The following is a 15,064-nucleotide window of genomic DNA, read 5'->3' on the forward strand; positions in this document are numbered from 1 at the left end:
ACAATTGAATCAGTGAGAAGTAAATACTCTGACAGATAATGTAATTCATGTTTAACCTTATTTCTTGACCTCCATTATGTATTTCAGAACTTTCTCAATAGCCTGAATGCAAATGGTAACTTCTCTTTTTTACTCTCTCTCTCTGTTCTATCTGCTTTACCTGTCAAACGGTCAGGCACAATGTCCCGTGAGAGTCTGTGGAGAGACAGAGGCTTCCTATAGCTTTTTCTGTCACAGTTTATACGGGCTCTCTCATGAGACGACACAGAACCCCACCACGAACGCACACACACACACTCTTTCTCCGTTTCTTTGTTTCTTTCCTTCTCTGGTACGGGAGCTGTCTTCCCCCCTGAACTTCTGTGTTTGTGAGGACCTGATGGAATGACGGAGGGAGTGGGAGTGAGGGGTGGAGAGAAAAGAGAGGGGGTAGAATAGAGAGAATCTAGGATCTGTGTGCGTGTGTATGTGCGTGCATGTGTGTGCATACGTGGTTGCATGTGTGCGCACATTAGGTAGACAAAATGAAAGAGAGAGAGAGAGAAAGAGTGGGGGAAAGAGGGAGAGAGAGGAGAGTGTGTGAGAGGGAGGCGGGAGGACAATACAGAGATCATAGATGCTCTCTATTCTACCCCCTCTCTCCATCTCTCCCCACCCCCTCTCTTTTCTCTCCACCCCTCTCTCCCACTCCCTCCGTCATTCCATCAGGTCCTCACAAACACAGAAGTTCAGGGGGAAGACAGCTCCCGTACCAGAGAAGGAAAGATACCAAAGAAACGGAGAAAGAGAGAAAGAGTGAGGGGAATAAAAAAAGAAGTGGTATTAACAGTGGAGGACAAGTTTTGGAGGAGAGGAGAGCGAAGGGAGAGAGTGGTGGTTTTGGTGGGGGGTGGGTGGGTAGCGTTCAAGGCTGCTCCGTCTGTCTCCTCCATCCCTCCATCTCCGTCGCCGTGGGTTCACAGCTCTCCTTCTCCCTCCCCCCCTCCCTTGCTCCCTACCTCCCCCGCTCGCTGCTGCCGGGAGCCTCCGAGCTGCTGCGGCGGAGGTCGTCTCGGATGGAGTCGCCGAGAGACGTAGGAGGAGAGACGATGGAGCGTGGGGAGCGGCCGGAGCGGGCCGAGCCACTGACCGATGCCGAGCGGGAGATCATCCAGAACACCTGGGTACACGTCTACGAGAACTGCGAGGACGTGGGCGTGTCGGTCCTCATAAGGTATGTGGGGGGGGGGGCTGTTGGTCTCCACAGTGATGGGGATGTTGGTCGCCATTGTGGCGGGACTGGAGGTCCTCCTAAGGCACATATAGGGCTGATGGTTCTCATTAAGTACGCGGGGCTTAGAGTCCTCATTGTGTTGCGGCTGTTGGTCCCCATAAGGCACGTGGAGTATCAGGGGGTCCTCATAAGGTATGTGGAGTATCAGGGGGTCCTCATAAGGTACGTGGAGTATCAAGGGGTCCTCATAAGGTAATTGGAGTATCAGGGGGTCCTCATAAGGTACGTGGAGTATCAAGGGGTCCTCATAAGGTATGTGGAGTATCAAGGGGTCCTCATAAGGTATGTGTAGCTGGTGGGACAGGATGGCATGGGGGGTCTACAATTTAAAAAAGTACATTCTCATGTACAGCATCTTATCAGGCATAGAAAGGTTTGGGCAAAAAAGTTGTCAGTGGAGGGTGATTGGGGTTAATTGGGACTAGACTTGACCAACATATAAACACAGATTTCCACTGATGTTTACTGCACCTGAGCACTGCTGGATGTGTGTTTTCCATAGATTTGTGCAGATTGGAGGGGGCTCATGCATTCCTATGAAATCCCACAGACGGCTCTGGAAAACGCAGGGAGATTGAGTCCACACTGCACAGACCACCTCCACACATAGAAAATTCTGCTCTCATTCACTCACCTCTGTCCTCATTAAAAAGCAATTTCTCAGAAGCCCTCTTCATTCTACAGACTATTTTTGTAAGACACTATAATTGAGGGGGAGCACATGTTTCTGCTTAAATGTCCTCCTGTCTGAGGCAGACATTCCTTTTCTAGCTGTTCAGTTGATGCTTTACACCTATTTTACATCTTTTACCTGTCACATCTTCACTCTAAACCTGAACCAGCAGTTTAGCAGGTACTTTTCTGTGGCACCTTGATGACTGCTTATTATTCTTTATTTACTGGAATTTTAATATTACAAGTTGTCTGTCACTTTGTTTGTATGTGTGTGTTGGTCTTAATGCGTATGGCTCTGCATCTGAAAAAAGAGTCGCTGTCTGACTGAGCTGGGATGCGTTTGACTTTTGTCTAAGTGTTGTCTCAGTGTTCCACATGGAACGCCGAGAGGGCTCGTTAAAACGGACAGCGTGGCGTCGCTAAGGCAGTGATGTGCTCTGATTTTGGGTGGGAGAGACAAGATAGTCCCTTAGGGAAAGCTCTGAGGGCAGAGTGTGTAGAGTTGTCTGTGTGTGTGTGTGTGTGTGTGTGCGTGTGTGTGTGTGTGTGTGTGTGTGTGTGTGAGAGAGAGAGTGTGTACATACGTGCATGTGTGTGGCATTCTTATCTGTGTGTAACAGCAACAAGCTTTGGCACTTCACTGTCTCTCTCGACTCTCCCTGCCGGTCTCTCTCTCATTCTCCATATCTGTTCCTCTCTCTCCCTCACTTTCTTTCTTACTATCCGTCTCCCTCCTATTCTCTCGCTTTCCTCAGTCTCCCTCCCATTCTCTATTCACTATGTCTCTTTCTTTCTATCTTTCATTTCTCTCTGTCCCTTGACATCAAGATCACAGGCTCTCTTGACATGCCCAGGCTTGAATGCTCTGCTGGGTCTAATGATCCTCCTGAGTGCAAAGCTTCTCAACTGCACCTACAGTATCAGTCAAAAGTTTGGACACACCTACTCATTCAAGGGTTTTTCTTTATTTTTATTATTTTCTACATTGTAGAATAATAGTGAAGACATCAAAACTATGAAATAACACACATGGAATCATGTAGTAACCAAAAAAATATTTTATATTTGAGATTCTTCAAAGTAGCCACCCTTTGCCTTGATGACAGCTTTGCACACTCTTGGCATTCTCTCAACCAGCTTCATGAGGTAGTCACCAGGAATGCATTTAAATTAACAGCTGTGCCTTGTTAAAAGTTAATTTGTGGAATTTCTTTCCTTCTTAATGCATTTGAGCCAATTAGCTGTGTTGTGACAATGTAGGGGTGGTATACAGAAGATAGCCCTATTTGGTAAAAGACCAAGTCCATATTATGGCAAGAACAGCTCAAATGAGCAAAGAGAAACAACAGTCCATCATTACTTGAAGACATGAAGGTCAGTCAGTATGGAAAATGTCAAGAACTTTTAAAGTTTCTTCAAGTGCAATCGCAAAAACCATCAAGCGCTATGATGAAACTGGCTCTCAGGAAAGAAAAACACAGAGTTACCTCTGCTGCAGAGGATAAGTTCATTAGAGTTACCAGCCTCAGAAATTGCAGCCCAAATAAATGCTTCACAGAGTTTAAGTAACAGACACATCTCAACATCAACTGTTCAGAGGAGCCTGCGTGAATCAGGCCTTCATGGTCGAATTGCTGCAACAACAAAAAACAGTACTAAAGGACACCAACAAGAAGAAGAGACTTGCTTGGGCCAAGAAACACGAGAAATATGTCCTTTGGTCTGATGAGTCCACCGTGTCTTTGTGAAATGCAGAGTAGGTGAAGGGATGATCTCAGCATGTGTGGTTCCCACCGTGAAGCATGGAGGAGTAGGAGTGATGGGGTGGGGGTGCTTTGCTGGTGACACGTTCTGTGATCTATTTAGAATTCAAGGCACACTTAACCAACATAGCTACCAAAGCATTCTGCAGCAATACGCCACCCCATCTGGTTTGCGCTTAGTGGGACTATCATTTGTTTTTCAACTGGACAATGACCCAACACACCTCCAGGCTGTGTAAGGGCTATTTGACCAAGTAGGAGTGTGATGGAGTGCTGCATCAGATGACCTGGTCTCCCCAATCACCCAACCTCAACCAATTGAGATGGTTTGGAATGAGTTGGACCGCAGAGTGAAGGAAAAGCAGCCAACAAGTGCTCAGCATATGTGGAAACTCCTTCAAGACTTTTGGAAAAGCATTCCAGGTGAAGCTGGTTGAGAGAATGCGAAGAGTGTGCAAAGTTGTCATCAAGGCAAAGGGTGGCTACCTTAAAGAATCTAAAATCAAAAATACATTTTTATTTGTTTAACACTTTTTTGGTTACTACATGATTCCATATGTGTTATTTCATAGTTTTGATGTCTTCACTATTATTCTACACGCAGAAAATAGTACAAATAAAGAAAACCCCTTGAATGAGTAGGTGTGTCCAGACTTTTGACTGGTACAGTATGTCACACTCCCTAACATCCCTCTGTACCCACTAATTGGCCTGCTCCTATTAACAAGCAGATGGCCTGAGTAAGCAGGTCATCTGTGCGGAATGGATAATGGTCTAATAGCTATCCTGAAAGCATGTTGAAGAGTGGATGGATACTGGGTCAAAGCCTTCCACTTTTCGGTTGACTTCCATGGTTCGCCATGTGAATGCTTAGCTATTTGCATTTCTATCCTTCTGCTTGGATGGACGGAAAGAATAGACCGTGACAATAGCCTGGGCTAATGTCATCATCAATGCGCACAAATGCAATTTCACCAATGAGGAGACCACCTCCGGCCATCTCGAGTACTGTACAAATGGCAGCCCAATGAAATCGCCAAACATCAAGCAAAAGTATTTGGCTGTGACTGGATGCTTCTGATACTAGCATGATGGACACATCTCCAAAGTAGTCGATCTTGATGGCTGAGGAGATGAGACTTGATTTGATTTCATGGAAGTGCTTTGAATGACCAGTAAAGAGAATCCACCTCTCTGTGCTGTGTCTAATGCTCGCACAGGTTAGTCAAGGTCGTTTTTCTCAGTACTCGAAGCGTGTTGCCTTCCCGAAAAGAACCCTTCAAGACTAATTAGAATGTGACTAACAAACCACTAATGGTGCTGCTTTGATGACTTCATTTAAATGCAGCGACAGGTTGGGGGAATTCAGTGTGAGAGCATCTTTGACACTCCAGACACTCCACTCACTCTCTGGTTCTGGTTGTGTTAGGCTTTCAGGGCAAATGTTTTAACAGTCTTGCATTATAGAGATGTATAAATATACATGCAGATATAAAAGTGGATATACACTGTTTGTATATTTAACAGTATATTGCACAGTACTCTTGAACCTATAAAAGGGGGCCCTGAAGAGGATTGGCGAAGTTATACGAAAAAAGTTCTTCATTTCTGACTTCTAAGAGAAAAAGTCCTTTCCTCACAAAGCTCTAAGGGACTTTCATGTTTATCTGCAAGGAACAACACGCCAGTGTCCCTTGTTGTTTCAAAGACAAAGTGAAGCAGCGACAGCTGGGAGAGCTTGGCTTGGGGACAGCTATGGGCAAGCAGGCGCCTCTTTAGCATAGCATGTAGCATAGCATGTCACAGGATCTGCGGGGATGCAGTGTAGTGTAGTGTAGCGCTGCTGCCAGGGGCCAAACCTAACCAACGCTGAATAACTAAACCCTGGTACCCAGTCAGCTGCACTGGTGTAAAGCACTTACACGAGTCAAATTGGGTCAGGGGTGAAACAAGATGAGAGTGATTGTGTGTGTGTTTCAATTATTCATTTGTTTACATATACAGCATGCTGTGCTTTCACCAGAAAGGGTGAGAGCAGAGTCAAAAATCTAAAAGTATCCCCCACATATCTCCTTGTACAAGCAGTGCACCGCTTTGTAAGCTTGTGGAAACTTCATTATAGTCTTATCGTCAAAAATACACAGCCGCTAATTGAGGTGCCCTGACGTGGTCAGTCTCAGCGGTGGTGACGTACAAACTGTAGACCTCAATCAAAACAGAGCGGGGAAATTCCCATTCTCTCAGCTTACATCTCATAGGGTGGTTGGAGAATGGGCTTCACTGTATGGCCCTAAAATAACTTGCAGTTCAAACTAGTCCATAGACGGCACACACATCAGTCATAGTACCCTCTGTGTGAAGTCCAGTAATCCTCAGAGAGGTGCTCTTCCTTTTGAAGTTCCATTATTTTCCATTCAGGAAAAGTGTGTAGTTCTGCAGGATATACAGTATCTGTGACTAGGGAGGGAAGGACTTGACAAAAGCACTTTAGGACATGCAAGGCTGGTATCTACTGTCACTTTTGTAGATGACAAAGCAGTCACAGGACATTTGAGGATTTTTTTGCATCTTTCATCGCTGTGTATGGCAGGTATTGTTATGTGGCTCATAATCAATGCCAAAGCATTCAGGCAGAGGAAACCTCCTACGCACAGTCACCGCAGGTGAAATGCTCCGAGAGGAACATCGACTGCCACCCGTCTCGCTCCTCTGGTCCCCAGCAGCACCTGCCTCTAATTACACTCAAAGAAACGTAATGATCTTAATGCTCCTCGCCTCATCAGCACCACTTTACCGTTCCCGCCTGCCAATCACCCCACGTTGCGTGTTGTTGGCGCCCTGAGCAGATTCTCCAAGGCTCCAAGTAGACGCGAGAAATCATGAGAAGTGAGCCGCACACTCCACTCGCAGGACGTAAACACTTGAGTCGTAAGCCCAAGTCGTGACAAGTGATAAGTAAGCCCAATCACCTAGGTGCAGATGAGGCTATTTTAAGAGGCTGATTACAACTTGAGGCACATTGTGCATTTTGAAAACTTTGGGTAGTTTTCATTAGCTCTAGGTCACACATTACAATGAGCAATAATGTCTCCAGAATTGTTTTATTAACTCATCTGACTTTATGGCCACAGGGCATCCATTCAATGAGTAGATTCCGAAATCTTCAAGCTTGAACGCTTCGATCAAATGTTATGAAGCGTACATATTCCCCACTAGTACCAATTTCAGTAATTTCAGTGAATTTTGCCGAGGGTATTAACTGACATATTATTCATCCCTCATTTTTGCACTGACATCATCTGATTGCCTGTAGGCATATTGATATCTTCTGCTTTGCTCTGTGTGGATTATGAGGACATTCAAATAAGAGTGTTATTGTCTTACTAGAATATTATTGTCCTGGAAGAATTGAAACCAGCATGGATGATATCCACATAAGTTGTGCTTGTACCATCATGGCTCTGTACAAACTCTAACCCTGACTCTTTTGTCCCCCAGTTTCTTGGACTTCCCCTGATATTGTTTGATTGCATGGTTGTTCTGTGGGTTTTATGATATTATGAGTACACTAACTTCTACCCAGAGCCATAGATAAACCTTGTCACCAGAAATTCCAGGAAAATCACAGAGTAAGAATGTTAATGCTCTTCTGTCCTCCAGGTTCTTTGTGAACTTCCCATCGGCCAAGCAGTACTTCAGCCAGTTTCAGGACATGGATGACCCAGAGGAGATGGAGCGCAGTGTCCAGCTGAGGCACCACGCCCGCCGGGTGATGAGCGCCATCAACACGGTGGTGGAGAACCTCCACGACCCAGAGAAAGTGTCCTCTGTTCTGGCTCTGGTGGGCAAGGCGCATGCTGTCAAACACAAGGTGGAGCCTATGTACTTTAAGGTGAGGGCATGGCTTGTCTGTGTTAGTGGTCCCTAATGTCCCTCTGAAAGGTTTTGAGTGGAGAGGACGGAAGTTGCGTTGCTCTGTTTCAAGTTGAGGCCAACTGGAAAGGCTTCGAGGGTGCATTTGTTAGACAAGATTGCTCTCCTCCATTTTTACTCCTCTCTTTCTTCATCTACCAATTTTTATTTTTCCTTACATCTTGCCATCCTCTTCCTCTCACTTTTCTCCTCATTGTTTATCTCACTTCCTCCCTTTCTCCATCTCTTAGATCCTGTGTGGTGTAATGCTGGAGGTGCTCTCGGAGGACTTCCCAGAATTCTTCACAGCAGAAGTGCAAATGGTGTGGACCAAACTGCTGGGGGCGGTGTACTGGCATGTGACGGGCGCCTACACAGAGGTTGGCTGGGTGCAGCTCTCCAGCTCGGCAGTGTGAGGGGCGATAGCAGGGGAGTGCAGGGCTGTAACGGTCTGTACGGATCCTGAAGGGGAAGTTTGGTCTCTGTAATGACCCTGTCCAAGAAAAATGAAGGGAACAGGGATGGAGGAAGGTGATTTTTAGGGCTGAGACTGTTCAAAGAATATCTTGTTGTGTTCAACTTTTGGGGGAGTCATTCCCCTCTCCCTATTGACTCATTGTGTGTACTTTACTGTATAGCCCCTGAGGTGTTGTCTGTATAGCCCCCGAGGTGTTGTCTGTATAGCCCCCGAGGTGTTGTCTGTATAGCCCCCGAGGTGTTGTCTGTATAGCCCCGAGGTGTTGTCTGTATAGCCCCCGAGGTGTTGTCTGTATAGCCCCCGAGGTGTTGTCTGTATAGCCCCCGAGGTGTTGTCTGTATAGCCCCCGAGGTGTTGTCTGTATAGCCCCCGAGGTGTTGTCTGTATAGCCCCCGAGGTGTTGTCTGTATAGCCCCCGAAGTGTTGTCTGTATAGCCCCCGAGGTGTTGTCTGTATAGCCCCCGAGGTGTTGTCTGTATAGCCCCCGAGGTGTTGTCTGTATAGCCCCCGAGGTGTTGTCTGTATAGCCCCCGAGGTGTTGTCTGTATAGCCCCCGAGGTGTTGTCTGTATAGCCCCCGAGGTGTTGTCTGTATAGCCCCCGAGGTGTTGTCTGTATAGCTCCCGAGGTGTTGTCTGTATAGGTCCTGAGGTGTTGTCTGTATAGCTCCTGGGATGTTGTCTGTATAGCGTACAGTAAGTGAGTGTATGTATTCTCTTATGCCCTCATTCAACACTCATTGTAGTATCGTAAATCTTCAATGTTTTCAAGGGAACTAAGGGCTCCATTTTAGGGAGTTTTGTTGCTCACTGAAAGTATGCCACTTTGGATTCCCAAATACACCCTGTCTCCTTCCATGCCCATCTCATGCACTATACAAGCACACCCATCTGCTAACACTCTGTCCATACGGCAATTGGCTATTTTAATTTATAAACCGTTTCAAAGTGATGGGATAGAGCCACAGGCTGACAGATCACTGTTAGGGTATCATCTCCTCTTTATAAGGATGCACTCACGAGCACACACATACACTGCTCTGACAACTTTGACCACCCATATGCTAATATTTACAGAGCATTTACAGAGCGTTTACATTTCCTCATTAAGAAACTGACTCCAGAGGTCTCTGGAAATACAACGGACCCTTTGAAGTAGCATCAGTATATCTTTTACCTCTGAACCACTAGGGTAAGAACAAATATTAATATCGACCATATCTAATATACTAAGCACTCTACAACCCTACCAAGAGGTCTAGACACTTTGGTACAGTTTAAACCATGTTGGGTTGACATGTACAATACGATAGCACAAGTTGGAGCCTTGCTCCTGACTTCCCCTGAATACACTACAAATGGATTTTGAATGTCAGTTTAGATCCAATCTCCTCTGTGTCTCTGATGGTAACTCCTGCGCTCTGGTCCCTCTCGGCTTTGTCATTTACCATTAATGAGGAAGTAATGGGGCTCCGCTCTTCCTCTTCTGGTCATTCATCAAATATCTCCCCTACTCTCTCATCCTTTCTTTCCTCTGGCCAAATGCTGAGAGAAAACATCCCTCTATCTGCTTTGCTACCATGGCTACTTGGCTAATAATATAATTCTACTCATATTCTACAGCCTTCTCCTTTGTTGTTCCTTTGGAGGCCAGCAGTAATGTTACAAGATGGATATACAGTAGGCTTACATGGCTGATAAATAACTGACACAGGAAGTCGAGCTAATACAATATGACAAACTCATTCAGCAAGAGACAAGTGGCTGTAGATGAGAGGAAATGAGGTGGATTACTGTAGAAGTTGTTGTATATAATACATTCTCTCTCCCATTACACCTACAGTACAATACACGCACCAGTCTCACACTGTTAGCAAAACATTTGGCGTCAGGTCTTGAGTACAACCCCGTTAGAGGTCAGGCTCCTCTGTTCCTCTGAGTAGCTCGGGATGGAGGACTATTTGTGTTAGGCCTGAGCCACCCCGACAGGTTGTTTATTAAACCCATGTCAACCATAATTCACAAAATGGCTACATAATCTTTTTTTCTCCCTTCAGCTGTAAGCTCGTACCCTCCATCTGCAGAGTTTTCCTCCCTGACACTTGCTCGTGAACACAAACACACACACACACAAACACACACACTTCAGCATATGTAGACATAATTTACTACATCTGGGACTTCTTGTTGTGATTTTTGTTTTTTTTGTCAGTCAGTTTTAAAGCTTGGACTTTATATTTTTCTAAATATATAAAACAAAATGATTATCTGTATATGTATTTGGAATACTGTATATGACTGAGATTATATACATTTGTTGACTGGGGGAGTGGGAGTGGTTTTGTGCTGTTTTAGCATGTTTGCACAGCCTACTACAGACATGTACCTTTGCAGACCTGGTGAAATTAACTATCAATGACTATCAATAAAGTGATAATTGCCTACACTTGTTTCAGGGGGTTTGAACTGTCTTTTAATGTGTGACCATATACTGTAGGTTTTATGTATTTGAATGTGTCTGGAATATATCTGTCAAGAGCATACAGTTGAAGTCGGAAGTTTACATACACCTTAGCCAAATACAATTAAACTCAGTTTTTCACAATTCCTGACATTTAATCCTCGTAAAAATGACCTTTCTTAGGTCAGTTAGGATCACCACTTTATTTTAAGAATGTGAAATGTCAGAATAATAGTAGAGGGAATGATTTATTTCAGCTTTTATTTATTTCATCACATTCCTAGTGGGTCAGAAGTTACCATACACTCAATTAGTATTTGGTAGCATTGCCTTTAAATTGTTTAACTTGGGTCAAACGTTTTGGGTAGCCTTCCACAAGCTTCCCACAATAAGTTGGGTGAATTTTGGCCCATTCCTCCTGACAGAGCTGGTGTAACTGAGTCAGGTTTGTAGGCCTCCTTGCTCGCATACGCTTTTTCAGTTCTGCCCACACATTTTCTATAGGATTGAGGTCAGGGCTTTGTGATGGCCACTCCAATACCTTGACTTTGTTGTCCTTAAGCCATTTTGCCACAACTTTGGAAGTATGCTTGGGGTCATTGTCCATTTGGAAGACCCATTTGCGATCAAGCTTTAACTTCCTGACTGATGTCTTGAGATGTTGCTTCAATATATCCACATCATTTTCATCCCTCATGAAGCCATCTATTTTGTAAAGTGCACCAGTCCCTCCTGCAGCAAAACACCTCCACAACATGTTGCTGCCACCCCCGTGCTTCACGGTTGGGGTGGTGTTCTTCAGCTTGCAAGCCTCCCCCTTTTTCCTCAAACATAACGATGGTCATTATGGCCAAACAGTTCTATTTTTGTTTCATCAGACCAGAGGACATTTCTCCAAAACGTACGATTTCTGTCCCCATGTGCAGTTGCAAACTGTAGTCTGGCTTTTTTATGGCAGTTTTGGAGCAGTGGCTTCTTCCTTGCTGAGCGGCCTTTCAGGTTATGTCGATATAGGACTTGTTTTACTGTGGATATAGATACTTTTGTACCTGTTTCCTCCAGCATCTTCACAAGGTCCTTTGCTTTTGTTCTGGAATCGATTTGCACTTTTCGCACCAAAGTTCATCTTTAGGAGACAGAATGCGTCTCTTTCCTGAGCAGTATGACAGCTGCGTGGTCCCATGGTACTTATACTTGCATACTATTGTTTGTACAGATGAATGTGGTACCTTCAGGCGTTTGGAAATTGCTCCCAAGGATGAACCAGACTTGTGGAGGTCTACAATTTGTTTTCTGAGGTCTTGGCTGGTTTCTTTTGATTTCCCCATGATGTCAATCAAAGATGCACTGAGTTTGAAAATAGGCCTTGAAATACATCCACAGGTACACCTCCAATTGACTCAAATGATGTCAATCAGCCTATCAAAAGCTTCTAAAGCCATGACATTTTCTGTAATTTTTCAAGCTGTTTAAAGGCACAGTCAACTTAGTGTATGTAAACTTCTGACCCACTGGAATTGTGATACAGTGAATTATAAGTGAAATAATCTGTCTGTAAACAATTGTTGGAAAAATTACTTGCGTCATGCACAAAGTAGATGTCCTAACCGACTTGCCAAAACTATAGTTTTTTATCAAGAAATTTGTGGAGGGGTTGAAAAACAAGTTTTAATGACTGCAACCTAAGTGTATGTAAACTTCCTACTTCAACTGTATGTGTTGACTACCAAATCAAACTTTATTTGTCACATTCGCCGAATACAAGAAGTGTAGACTTTACCGTGAAATGCTTACTTACAAGCCCTTAATCCAACAGTGCAGTTCAAGAAGAGTTAAGAAAATATTTACCAAGTAGACTAAAATAAAAAGTAATTAAAAAAAGTAACACAATAATAACAATAACGAGGTTATATATAGGGGGCACCGGTACCGAGTCAGTGTGAGGGGGTACAGGCTAGTTGAGGTAATTAGTACATGTAGTGAGTAGCAGAAGTGAGTAGCAGAAGTGTACAAAAGGGAGGGGGGTCAATGTAAATAGTCCGGTGGCGATTTTATTAATTGTTCAGCAGTCTTAGGGCTTGGGGGTAGAAGCTGTTGAGGAGCCTTTCGGTCCTAGACTTGGCGCTCCGGTACCGTAGCAGAGAAAACAGGCTATAACTTGGGTGACTGTTGGTCCACGCATGCTTTGAGTACACGTCCTGGTAATCCGTCTGGCCCAGCGGATTTGTGAATGTTGACCTGTTTATAGGTTTTGTTCACATTGGCTACCGAGAGCGTTATCACACAGTCATCCAGAACAGCTGGTGCTCTCGTGCATGCGTCAGTGTTTCTTGCCTCGAGGTGAGCATAAAAGGCATTTAGCTTGTCTGGTAGGCTCGCGTCACTGGGAAGCTCGCATCTTGGTTTCCCTTTGTAATCCGTAATAGTATTCAAGCCCTGCCACAGCCAACGAGCGTCAGAGCCGGTGTAGTAGGATTCAATCTTAATCCTGTATTGACACATTGCTTGTTTGATGGTTCGTCTAAAGGCATAGCGGGATTTCTTATAAGCATCCGGATTAGTCTCCTGCTCCTTGAAAGCAACAGCTCTAGCCTTTAGCCCGATGCGGATGTTGCCTGTAATCCATGGCTTCTGGTTGAGATATGTACGTACAGTCACTGTGGGGACGATGTCGTCGATGCATTTATTGATGAAGCTGATGACTGAGGTGGTGTTCTTCTCAATGCCATTGGATGAATCCCGGAACATATTCCAGTCTGTGCTAGCAAAACAGTCCTGTAGTGTAGCAGCCGCGTCATCTAACCACTTCCAAGTCACTGGTACTTCCTGCTTTAGTTTTCGCTTGTAAGCAGAAATCAGGAGGATAGAATTATGGTCAGATTTGCCAAATGGAGGGCGGGGGAGAGCTTTGTATGCATCTCTGTGTGTGGAGTAAAGGTGGTCTAGGATTTTTTTTTCTCTGGTTGCACATGTGACATGCTGTTAAATATTTGGTAAACTGATTTAAGTTTGCCTGCATTATAGTCCCCGGCCACTAGGAGCGCCGCTTCTGGGTGAGCATTTTCTTCTTTGCTTATGGCCTTATAGAGTTGGTTGAGAGCGGTCTTAGTGCCAGCTTCGTTCTGTGGTGGTAAATAGATGGCTACGAATAATATAGATGAGAACTCTCTTGGTAGATAGTGTGGTCTACAGCTTATCATAAGGTGCTCTACCTCAGGCGAACAATACCTCGAGACTTCTTTAATATTAGACATCACGCACCAGCTGTTATTGACAAATAGACATACCACCCACCCCTCGTCTTACCAGAGGTAGTCTCTGTTCTGCCAGTGCATGGAAAATCCCACTAGCTCTATATCGTTCGTATCGTTGTTCAGCCAAGTCTCGGTGAAACATAAGATGTTACAGTTTTTGATGTCCCGTTGGTAGGATAATCTTAATCATAGGTCATCAATTTTATTTTCCAATGATTGCACGTTAGCAAAAAGAACAATGTCAATGGCAGTTTACTCGCTCGCCTACGGATTCTCAGAAGGCTGCCCGATCTGCGACCCCTTTTCCTGTGTCTTTTCTTCACGCAAAAGGCATGGATCTGGGCCTGTTCCAGCGAAAGCAGGATATCCTTCTCGTCTGACTCGTTAAAGGAAAAAGTTTATTCCAGTCCGCGGTGAGTAATCGCTGTTCTGATATCCAGAAGTTGTTTTTGGTCATAAGAGACGGTAGCAGCAACATTATATACATAATAAGTAAAAAAATACCCAAAAAGCAAAAAAAACGAACAAAAAAGCACAATTGGTTGGGAGAATGTAAAACGTCAGCCATGTTCTTCGGCGCCATCTTCCAAGACTGTGCAGAATTTCCTATGAGTTTGTCAATTCTACTCAGTTCTCTATTCTCTTCTCTTAGAGTGCCAGTCTAAGAGAAGTAGCTTGGTCCCAGATCTGTTTGTGCTATCATGTCAACTCCTTGTCACCCATTGGCAATGAGCAATAGAATTGGCAAGAGCAAAAACAGATCTGGGACCAGGCTAGGCTATTTCTCTTCCCTCCCCTTCTCTCTTCTGGTGAAGAAGACTGAAATAGCACACAGGACCTCTTGCCTACAGGTGCCCAGAGGTACTGGGTTTGCGAGTCCCTCTGTTTCACTCTGCTAATTCAATAATGAGATGCAAATGTCATTTATCAATGATTAACGGACGTGCCTGTTCGCTGGTTGATGCTCAGAGCAAATGCTCTTTATCAAAAGGGCACCAGTGGGAGCTTCAAGAAAAAGGCATCCTTTTTTTAATTCCACATGGTAATGTATTCCGGGTCTCTTGCCGATATATCATCATGTACTGTATCATCAGATGTGGTTATAATATTGTTTTATTGTGAATTTATGCAAATCCAATGACTGCTCGGAGTCTTACAGTGTTGGCGGGAAGAATTCCCAATATCATGGTAACTTCCAGATATTGGTTTTAATTGAATGATTAAGCCCTGTAGTATATTCTACATCTCCC

General features: G+C 44.5%; 1 protein-coding gene across 1 annotated transcript; it reads left to right on the plus strand.

Moving 5' to 3' along the window:
* The first annotated feature begins 432 nt into the window (after positions 1-432).
* On the plus strand, positions 433-10,543 carry LOC106564914 (uncharacterized). Its single transcript, XM_014131421.3, has 3 exons — positions 433-1,213; positions 7,372-7,603; positions 7,875-10,543. Exons 1-3 carry the CDS (start codon positions 525-527, stop codon positions 8,037-8,039), a joined length of 1,086 nt encoding a protein of 361 aa, XP_013986896.2. The 5' UTR covers positions 433-524; the 3' UTR covers positions 8,040-10,543.
* Positions 10,544-15,064: the final 4,521 nt, after the last annotated feature.

This window comes from Salmo salar, chromosome 12 (assembly GCF_965601325.2).
Source record: "Salmo salar chromosome 12, fSalSal1, whole genome shotgun sequence".
Lineage (NCBI taxonomy): Eukaryota > Metazoa > Chordata > Actinopteri > Salmoniformes > Salmonidae > Salmo > Salmo salar.

Bases quoted from the DNA above. Each gene is read 5' to 3' on its own strand.
- LOC106564914 (XM_014131421.3), top strand. From the start codon at position 525: ATGAAAGAGAGAGAGAGAGAAAGAGTGGGGGAAAGAGGGAGAGAGAGG. The intron at 1,214-7,371 runs GTATGTGGGGGG...TCTGTCCTCCAG, and splicing joins GGCGTGTCGGTCCTCATAAG to GTTCTTTGTGAACTTCCCAT. The intron at 7,604-7,874 runs GTGAGGGCATGG...TCCATCTCTTAG, and splicing joins TGGAGCCTATGTACTTTAAG to ATCCTGTGTGGTGTAATGCT.